The 11,414-nt window shown below is 30.4% G+C and overlaps 1 protein-coding gene across 1 annotated transcript; it reads left to right on the top strand.

Moving 5' to 3' along the window:
- Positions 1 to 8,710: 8,710 nt before the first annotated feature.
- On the top strand, positions 8,711 to 11,289 carry LOC132739483 (uncharacterized). The gene is made up of 4 exons (XM_060727198.1): positions 8,711 to 8,890; positions 9,389 to 9,471; positions 9,895 to 9,998; positions 10,791 to 11,289. The coding sequence occupies exons 1-4, from the start codon at positions 8,799 to 8,801 to the stop codon at positions 10,893 to 10,895; spliced, it is 384 nt and encodes a 127-aa protein (XP_060583181.1). The 5' UTR covers positions 8,711 to 8,798; the 3' UTR covers positions 10,896 to 11,289.
- The last annotated feature ends 125 nt before the right edge of the window (positions 11,290 to 11,414 follow it).

Raw genomic sequence — 11,414 nt, 5'->3', positions numbered from 1 at the left:
ACAAGTGGTGATCCTATAAAAATCAAGGGACAAACAGAGATAGGCCTAAGGTTAAAAAATACCTTTATAAGACCAAGGTTGTAGTGGCTGAAATAGGAAATGATGTTGTTTTAGGTCTTGATTTTATGCAACAGTATGGTGTTTGTATTGATGTTATTAGAAATACAATGAAATTGAAAGAGGAAATTGTTCATTTATATTGTACCGGTAAAATAGGGTGCTTTGGTATTGATCTGTCCGATCAAGTCAATAAATCTTCTGAATCAGAAGTAAAGCAGAAAGATAATGTTCATATAGAAACAAAAAGAAAACAACGTAAAAATCGAGATAGGGCTAAGCATTATGAAAGTTTTATTTTAAGCACTTCAATGGCGGGGACAAAGACAAGCGAAAGAAAAGGAGGCAGTGTGAAAAATGGAAACCAGATTATGCGACCACTGTGCCCTGTATGTAAAACATGTATTCCGGAGACTGTAACCTTAGAGGGACACATAACTGAATGTAGAAAGAGAGATGATAAGGGAAAAAACTTCACAAGATGTAGTAAGGTTTTCCTTAAATTACAGTATCTGAAGAGGTATATGAAAATAAAACATGGGATAGAGTCTGACTTTCAAAGATGACAAAGTGATTGAAATTGAATAACTATAAACAAGTTAAGAAACAAGATGTGGAAGAAGACGACTGGGGTCATGATCCAGAAATTGAAGTATGTGCTTCGTTATTAAAAGTATGATCATTCTGGTGATATAAGCAGAATTAAAAAAAACGCATATGTTCTTGGTTATTGTACTGAACAACAATTATAACATAGTTCAAATAATACGTATCATGCGGGACGCATGATTTTTGAGAGACGGGGGTAATGTGGCGATTGTTCTCTTCAGCCTAGATTCTTTAATGATATTTAGTGGTTTGATACCTAAATTATCTGTAAGTTAAATTGTAAACAAATATGTTATCCTGTGTTTAAATGTATAGTTTGATCTTTTATAAATAAGTAAATAATACATAAAAACTAAATGATTGATTTAACAACTTATCAGTAGCAATTATTTGATATAACGTGCATATTTTATTATTTCTAAAATATCAGAACAATTCGTACTTAAAATCATTCGAACTCAATGCCATTCGTACCAATATTCGAACCATTATCAATTTCTCTTGGATGCTTGATTTCTTCAACTTCAGTAAACGATTATTAAATACAACTACGTTATTGGGTATAAATAGAGCTCAAAGCTGTGGACGATCAGTCTCTGTCCAGCTGCCGAAGTGTCAACACCACAGAATTAATAGTTTAGTTTAATTACTTGGGTTCTTGCACTATTTACGAAGTATTTCAATTGCATCAATTTAACATTGCGTTAGGTGTAAAGTATTGAAAACTCGATATCCAAGTGGATTTTCTATATATATTAGATAGCCTAAAAAGTGTCACCCCAATTTTATATCAAGTTCAATTAAGGACCACTTATTATCTTTCAAGCACATTACTGTTATAACATTAGTTAACTAAACTTGATTCCAAAGTTTGAACAAATTATTGTATAATCATTTGTAACCAATCAACTGGCAAAGTAGCCATAAGAAAAATTATATATAACAGCTAGCCCGTGCACGTTACAATAGTTATGTCCAGTCCATATACTCCCAACTTATAAATAGATTTTTAAATAGTTTTGCTAAACTATGCAGGACATTTAAACATTTTATTTGTGTGAAAAAGTTTTATCATAAACGTCAAGGTAAAACTGGTCTTCTTAATTTGCCACAAAATTATGCCTTGTTAGTTCAGTCAGTCCAAGAATAATATGATTGATGAATAAACACTACCAAGGCATAATTTTGTGGCAAATTAAGAAGACCAGTTTGACAGCTAGAAAAGTAAAAGTTACGCTTGTATATCAAAATAGTACTTTGACGGTTTTATTTGTTAGATTTGTGTCATTCATTCATAGATGTATTTTTTAACTTTACGCATGAGAATACGATAGTTTGTGTTGGGTGAACATCATATTAGTAATCGAGGTGTCGCTTGCTTGATCCTTTGATGAAGTAAATTTCTCTTTGAAAATAGATCATTCAGAAATCATGTGAGATAAGCAGGGGTCACTTGATGCGAAATGTCTAATTAATTATCAAGGAAATCCAGTAAGGTGAATCGAAAGCCGAAATAAGACCCAAACATTTGTTATAGAACGCCAAATTTCTGTTTCATCCATAGTTTTCTCATTAGGGCACACATATTCTGTAACTCGTTGGACCATACGCAACTTTTCATGTGCTGGCTGAAAAGTGCCATATTGAAAATTCCATGATGACCTCCGTACTTCTGCGGATGTTGCAAAAACGCAGCTTTCAAAAAAAAAAAATCTCTCATTCAAAGTAAAATATTCAGTAAGAATTTCGAAGATTTCAAAAGATATCTGCAAAAAAAGTGTCATACCAAAGGATGACTATGCTAGGTACATCATTAACGCAATTTATTGATAAAAAATGTCAAAATATGGCAAAACATGACTATTAAACATAAAAAAGTAAAAGCATGTTCCATTAGCATTTTAATTTTGAAAGTGTTATGTCGGTCATTTAAATTACCTACCAATTTTTTTAAACTCTGTATTTCTGGGATACATTCGCATGTAAAGATGTTTATGCCAAACAAATACAGCTTATAATCAGCTAAAACAACTGTACATAGTTTTTGTGTCAAAAAGACATACCAAAAGGCAACAAAATGTCAAAACTGTGGTGTTTTTTTTACCTTCTTAATTCTTGGTGAATTGTGATAATCTTAAAGCTGCTATGACATGATGTTTCTTTTCTTAAATGTAAAACATATTTATAAATTTCACCACAGAATTTAAATTAAGGGCAACTTTTAGAAGCTTCTTAATTTTGAACGTTTTTTGCGGGGATTATTTTACCCCACCCACTTTTTAAGCTGTACTATTCTGTGCTAATGCTCTGGTAAAAATAATTTTGCTTTTGTTATCAAGAAATGTTCAAATGATAAAGAACATACAATTTAAACACAATTTTCTTAACATCAAACTGAAATTATAGAGTAAAGAACATTGTTATTTTTTTTTAAAAAATCGGTAATTTTACCCCACCCACTTTTGAAGCTCTACTCTTACGTCATAAATGCACAGATGCTAAACTTGTCAACCTGGCTTTTTTTGATCATTTTAGTAAATTGAATGAGGTTGACACTCAAGATGACATTGATGACTTTGATAAAGCTCATGTCTCGCCAAATAACTCTGATTTAGATAAACCATTTACTGTATTAGAAATACTTAAAGCTATTACTTCATTGAAAAACAATAAAACATCATCTTCCTTTGATCATGTATTGAATGAATATCTGAAAAATGTACTCGACAGCATGTTTGATGTGTGTTGCTATTTGTTTAATATTATTTTAGATTCTGGAATTTTTCCTGAAGTTTGGAGTAAAGGGATTATTTTACCAATATATAAAACTAAGGGTAACATAGACGATCCAGATAATTATAGGGATATCACTATACTTAGTTGTTTTGGGAAACTTTTCACAAATTTTCTTAACTCTAGACTCAATAATTTTTTAGAAAGAAATAACATTCTCTGCGAAGATCAAGCTGGATTTAAGAAAAAGTATAGCACCACTGATCATATAATTATATTCTCTGAAAACTTTGATTGATTTATATCTGTCTAAAGGTAAAAAGTTATATTGTTCTTTTATTGATTATAGAAAGGCTTTTGATAGCATAAATAAAACTGCACTTTGGCAGAAATCTCCCATATTGTTTTCTTTATTTTTAAATGATTTAAACTATTTTCTGTCACAACATTTTAATGGTCTGGATCTACTATCAAACATTGTAAATGATACCCTGAGTGATTCTGATGTTGAAATGTATTTTAAGTTGTATATTCTTTTATATGCTGATGACACAGTTATATTTGCTGAATCTGCTGAAGAACTGCAAAAAGCACTAGATGCAATGTCAAATTATTGTCAGTTATGGCATTTACAAGTTAATCCTAGTAAGACTAAAATTGTTGTTTTTTGTAAAGTAAAAGAGGTTTATGTAATATTCCAGCCTTTAGCTTTGAAGGTAATTTGCTAGAAATTGTTGATGATTTTTCATATCTGGGTGTTAAATTCTCTTATAATGGTAAATTTGCTAAAACAAAGAATCATTTATTAGAACAGACAAGAAAGGCTATGTTTTCAATTATAGTTAAGGCTAGAAAATTGGATCTACCCATCAGTATGCAAATTCATTTATTTGATAGCATGGTAGCACCTATATTGTTATATGGTAGCGAAGTGTGGGGAATTGAAAATGTGAATATCATAGATAGATTTCAATTAAAATTTTATAAACTCATATTAAATTTGAAACAAAGTATGCTTTATGGAGATTAAGGGATATAACCTTTATGTATTCATATAAAAAGTAGAGTTTTGTGCTTTTGGAATAAGATTTTAAGTAGCAAACAAGAATCAATAAGCCATATCTTGGTTTAAACACATTTATTTATGCTCGATTGCGAAACAAGTTCTTGCAACTTATGTTAATCACTTTCGAATCCGCTTCCTGGAACCAACCAGTACTGGTAAAGAGTGTGATATATCATACAAGCCATATCTTGTATGATATGTCACACTCTTTGTATTGTAGAAATGTATTGAAACTCCCATGGATGAATAGTGTTTGTAAATTACTAGATTTGGATTAATAATGTCGCCACTTTTCTTCCATAGTTTAAGAAATTGTTAAAAATAGACTAAAACATCAGTTCATTTTTCAGAAACTACAAACAATATGTTTTACAATGGCAATGTTTGTTTTTATGATACAGGAAGTTGCAATAAAACCCCGCCATCCATTGGACTACAAAATATATTACAATTTTGTATTAATATGAATTAAGAAAAAATATAAAGAGGTAAAGATATATTATCATTTGTGCGAGATAAAAAAATAATTTAGCAAAATAAATAATTATATTACTCAAATTTGCAATTAAGGTACTTCACTGTTTAAGTTTATTTTAATTCATTAAAAATTGGTATTGTATTTATATTGTTTATGCGTTTTTATCAATGTATATCACATTATGTATGATTATGTACTATGTACAAGTCAAAATAAAATAAGGTTCTATTCTGTCCTGTTCTGTTTAAACAATAAGAGATGATAAATATGTTATACCATATATTTGAACTAGTAATTTGACCGTATAACTTCATATGTTATATCATATGTTGTGCTTTTCTGTGAACCATATCTTCATATAGATACTTTGCACTCATTGCCACGAAACATGTTGATTAAATAATAATAATAATAATAATAATAATAATAATAATAATAATAACAATAATAATAATAATAATAATAAAAATTATAACAATAATGACAATTAGAAAAAATATGGTAAGAAGAATAATATACTTGTAGAAATCGACTTAAAATACATAATTTCGAACAAGGTTTTATATTTTTATTATTAGAAGTTTCAAGATTTTTTTTATCAAATTTTAAATTTTGGAAACTGAAAAGTCATTCGTTTGTTTAATTTATACTGGACTAGTTATTGCTTAGTATATACAAATGATAAAAACACAATTTACTTGTATATTAACTACATTGTATATACATGTACATATTACTTAATAATGAAAAAGTATGTATGCATGTAATAAACTCGAATAAAATGAAACTGAATTTCTATAAAAGTACTGTTTATACATAATCTTGATGTAATGAAGATGAACTTAGAGATAAAATGATCACAATTAAAAGTCAGTTACTTCGGATAAATGTATTAAATATATGTATATAAGTATTGATGTATACAAGTAGAATATAGAAATATACAAATACGTTTGTATACACATACAACACTACTTATTCTGAATGAATATTAACGATGCATTTATATTTAACATATTGTATATATTATTATAAGGGAGTCTTCCATATAAGACATTAGAATTACATGGTTGAAAAATAAGACACAGTTACTTAGATTTTCAAAGTTATACATGCATTACAAACTGTCATGACAATATCTACATTTGTTATTACATACATGAAAAAATGTTCAAGTTAATTTTGGTAAAGCGAAAATTTATAATCATGCAAATGATATACTTCTTTTGAGGTATATAAGGCAACCGGGCTATGTCGATCACAAAAAAACGGAGATCAACGGTGACAAATAATAGCTAGCCCTGTTTTAGACCCAAAAGTACGGAAGAGTATACTGACCCCCCTTATATATTTTATATGCCTGTTTAAAATACGACGATACATGATAACAACATAGTTCGTAATGGTTTTTTAAAAGTTATATATATAGTTCATATTGATCTTTTCTGTTTTTTGGCTACTATACTGTTAAAGATACGTATTATAAACTTAAGTCTTTCTTAAGACCTTACTTTTATTTATAAGAAATATGTTTTTTCTTCTTTTCATTGAAATTCTACCTCAAGAAGCAGACGTTTTCTTGGAGTAAACGCTTTTATTTATTTGAAAACAGTATGTTTTCGAGGCACTATTTGTTTGACAGATATAGAGATGATATAATCATATATAATATATATATTCTTTACCTGAGTTTTTAGCTTAGATGATGTTTTATATGTTTCGTAAAATAAGTTGATCGTTATGATAACACGCTTGCGGTACACGAGTACCTTGCCAGTATTATATATATAATTATAATTTAACTGTTATATATTATTATTATTATATAAATGGTATTGAAACTTTGAGTAACTTATACTATAAATATTTCTTACATCTTTTTCAATGATTATACATGTTTTTTTTTTATATCAAAACGAGAAAAGGGCCATTTAATATTATAATAAAAGATGCGACTTATTATACCAAGAGAATCTAATTTAATTTATAAATTCATACATCTTTTTTCATGAGATTCATATGATAAAGGCTAAAGTGTACAGCTACTGTATGTTAAGAAGAACATTCTGTTCTCTTAAATTTCCAAATATCATCGAAGAAACAATGCATATTTGTGATTTATGGTGTTTAATAACAGATAAAACTCTGCAAGATCTATTTTAGATATCATATAACTTGTCAATTTTTTAAAGATATGTATTATACAAAGTTTTTTTTTCTTGAAGGCATAAAAAATATATAAGGGGGTCAGTATACTCTTCCGTACAAAAGAGAGTTAAACCAATCTATTAGTTTGTAATTTATACAAAAACACGACATTGAGCTTGCGTTGGCAGATACCATAAACTTTTCTGGCTTTCTAGCGTGATTTGTTTACGTTATTTTATATATTTAATTCACACTAAAAAAGGAAATGCGTCTTGTCATCTATTTTATCTAAATTACAATGTCTACATAACCTCTTCAATATATCCTTCCGGTTAAATAATTTCTTTTTCATTCAAATTACTTATCTCGTAATTAAAATATGTTATGGTATGCTCTCAATTTTGACACACTTTGACCGCCTTCGAATAATTGGCCATTAATTAATGAAATCGATCGCATGTGATTAATTAATTGTAATTCGAGGCTAATTCAATCGTGGTCATAGCATGTTTAATGTCAAAAGACCCGATATTGTTACACTTATGGTAGTAAAAACCGAACACATTCTTAATGACTCGTCTGTCATTCATTGTAATTAATCTATTCCAAAATCGCAGAATATGTCCAAATCTTCTGTAAAAACTTTGAATCATCCAGTGGCCCAAACAATTGCAAGAGTTGGCGTCAAAGAAATTACCCAATGGCTGTTCTAATCAGTATGCTGGTATTTCTTATAACCACATATTAGGCATTTATTGATGCATATAGTTTCTGGCATATTCTCTTCCCCTAAGTAAAGATCGTTGATGTCACGGGCTAGATCGTTCACAAAAATGGAGAACAATGTCGCAGCAGCCCCGTTTAAGCCCATAAGAGAGTTAAATGAGTTTGCAAGTTTTTTTATTTTTATAAATACACGACATAGAGCTTGCTAAGAGCTATACAATATGCATTCGGGAAGGCTATTGTGTTCGAGGTTTGACGATACTACAATTGCTTTGTATCATCACATAATCTTGTAAAAACAGAAATTTACATCGTGTAGCGCAGGAATGTGAAAATAACGTAAAAATTGTGCAAATGTTACGCACTTCTATAGCTTTAAGCAATCCACAGTAAGTAAATTAACTAATATATATAATAATGTTATTGATATTGTGACTTATGTCTCAGTATTCCATTTAAAATTGCTTCTGTCCGTTTTCTTTCATTTATCGAAATATCACCTGGTGCCCGTGTGGTTAAGCAAATAATCCTTTCCCCTGACCGCGGTGAGTTCGAATCCCGCCAAGAACTTTGGATACTTTCATGCAAGGATGCTATCTAGCTAGCTTACGGAACGTCGGTGGTTCTACTCAGATGCCCGTTTGTGCCTGAAGTAATGCACCCGATGCCTTCATCCACCAGTAAAGATGGAAAGTCGCAATATAACACCCACAGTGTTAAAGCGACGTAAAAACCAACAACTATAAACTGTGATTACCAAATGACATATTATTACTGCGTTATCTCTACATGTACAACTGGTATGCATATTGTTAAATTTAACCTTTCGAAGACCACTTATTTCAATGTACAATTTTCTGAAAATTGAGATGAATAGCAACCAATGTAGAACAATTTGTGAGGTTTTATCAACAACAATTGACAGAAACAAGTTGAACCAGTTGGTTGAACATTTATTGTGGTATATCATAACAGAGGAAAATGTTCATTATTAACTATCAGTTAAGGGCAGCAATATGTGCGCTGTGTTTGATGTCAGGATGTATAAGTGAAAACAATGTTTGCTCAGATGTGTATGTTATCATTTAATCAGCATATAATTGAGCCGCGTCACCACAAAACCAACATAATGGGTTTGCGACCAGCATGGATCTAGATCAGCCTGCGCATCCGCGCAGTCTGATCAGGATCCATGTTGTTCGCTATCAGTTGCTCTACTTGTAATAGAGTTGGTAAGCGAACAGCATGGATCCTGATCAGACTGCGCGGATGCGCAGGCTGGTCTGGATCCATGTTGGTCGCAAACCCATTATGTTGGTTTTATATAAATCAGTATACATAATATTTACCAATTTTACATTTTCGTAGTTTCTAAGCATAATTTAAGTGTCGTTAATAGTTTTAACGTAACCTTTGCGCAGTAACATGTTAACTCCTTACAATATTTTAAAAGGAGTTAACCCGTTACTGCACAAAGGTGACAGAATTATATTGATGCAAATTAAAATTACCAGGAACCAGCTGGGACATTTATATAGTTACGTATCACGATTGTATTTTTCGTTCTATAGGAATGACTGTGCGTGTGGGGAGCAATGTGTGGATAGGGAAGATCTCCAACTTTGTCATGGCTCACTATGTGTATGCCTTACTGGTAATATTTTAATATATTTATTTAATAGCATGGTTTGATCTGAAAATTGGTCAATGAAATCGAGAATTAAAAACAGGATAACAAACTTGCTGTGAATGTAGCTTGATTAATGTAAAAAGGAAATACTTATATAGAATACATATTCACTCTGTTGGGAATATAAACCATGATGACCGGTATATTTGAACGTTGAGAAAAGACCTTTGATTTAACCACATTAAATTTTTTATAAAATATATTAAAAAATTCCATAGACTATTAATGCAATGGCGAGAAAGAATATGGTCTTGTTGACTTTGTGTATACATGTAGTTGGAAACTCAAGAACTTTAATCAAGTTACTAGAAATACAAAACCAAACTCCTTTTTTTAACATAAACACACAATAATTTTTATAGTAACTTATCACCTGGTTTCTGTCAGGTTGTGCGGTAGGAGACATTTACCTTCCACCAGGCGTCCGTAGATCACGGACATATTGCAATCTGTGCAGTTGTCCACGTAACAGAAGCAATGGAATTCCCAGGGTAATAAAAGCTAGCTTTAATATATTATTGAAATGTAGGACACATTGTTAGGAAATGAGCATATCTGCCTTGACAGTGAATTTGTTTTATTTACCTATTTCTTAACATCTACTTTATTTATTGTACCTATAAAAAGATCTATTTTATGCATTTGTTCGGTTACTGATTTTGTAGTTTTTCTAAAGTGATTTTCTTGTACCATGTCCAAGTCAATGTATATAATCAATAGATAATCAGAAAGCTGAATAATGATATTCCTTCCTGCACTATACTTTGTGCATGTACCCTTGCTTCTATTTAATTTGCACGAATAAAAGATATTGTACAAAACACATTCTTAGAAGTGTATTCTAAACTTTCCAAAGTCGCAAAGTATGCCTGGTATGCCGTTTTACGCATTGTTTTAATGGAACGGAATGCGCTATACATGTCACATTTAAGTAATACAGTTGCTGTTGTTTATAAAGAAATCTACTTGTATCACACTTATGATAATGTCTCTTAAAACTTCTTTTGTGTATCAAATGCAGAAATGAAGCAAATATGTGTTACAGAACATGATTTTAAACTGTGTAATGTGCGACATGTGTAGTCCACATGCAGTAAATTGGTTTTTACACAACACCTATCTTGAGAATAAAGAGCATAGTTTAGATATACATGTATATGGTAATTTAAGATATGTTTCAAGTTTATATACGAGTACCTGCTCTGCTCTATTCATCATTTAAAATATTTGTGATGAAAGAAAGTATTCAGTCAAAATATAACTTTTTTTATGAAAATTTCCAGTGTACCAGAGGAAGATGGTGTAACTTGCCGGATGACAACAAGGTGTATCAAACTAACCCAGCATGTTTTCAACAGGGGAGAACATTTTACAATAGCTTGAAATAACGCCATACAGCATACTTGTAGAACGAGTTCAGAAAGTTTCATATACACGATTTTGCAGACACAGCTATATGTTAAACACTTAGTTCATTTATTGTTGTAGCTCAGTACATAATTTGGAATGTGTCCGATTTTCACAAAACAGACCAGAAATATTAAAAATCAACAAAACTTTCTTCAAATGACCAGTATTTCGCTTTTTCCTTTATTGTTTTAGCAGCAGTTATTTCATTTTTACATGTATACTCGAGATGACATAAATAGCAATGAAAACAATATTGTGTTTCATTTGTCCTGTATACACTGTCATATTTTGTGAACCACTACCACATTTTGCTGATAATTGACATACATGTTATGATCATTTTATGTTAATAAAGAAGTATATAATAAACAATGTTATTCTTTCTTAATGACATAAATTAGCATAATAAACAACCATATGGTGAGATAAAATAAGAGATAATTATAACAATGTCTCATGATTTTATTGTCCTATGCTCATACAGATATCAAAACTAT

The sequence above is a fragment of the Ruditapes philippinarum genome, unplaced genomic scaffold, assembly GCF_026571515.1.
Source record: "Ruditapes philippinarum isolate M1 unplaced genomic scaffold, ASM2657151v2 ctg4026_1_1_1_1, whole genome shotgun sequence".
Lineage (NCBI taxonomy): Eukaryota > Metazoa > Mollusca > Bivalvia > Venerida > Veneridae > Ruditapes > Ruditapes philippinarum.
Note: the sequence above shows the minus strand (reverse complement) of the source record. Positions and strands in the feature narration are given on the sequence as shown.

What these genes read in the sequence shown, in the direction of transcription:
- LOC132739483 (XM_060727198.1), top strand. Translation starts at nt 8,799, where the DNA reads ATGTTCATTATTAACTATCAGTTAAGGGCAGCAATATGTGCGCTGTGT. An exon ending in AACAATGTTTGCTCAGATGT is followed by an intron (nt 8,891 to 9,388) that starts GTATGTTATCAT and finishes TTCGTTCTATAG; the next exon opens with GAATGACTGTGCGTGTGGGG. An exon ending in ACTATGTGTATGCCTTACTG is followed by an intron (nt 9,472 to 9,894) that starts GTAATATTTTAA and finishes GGTTTCTGTCAG; the next exon opens with GTTGTGCGGTAGGAGACATT.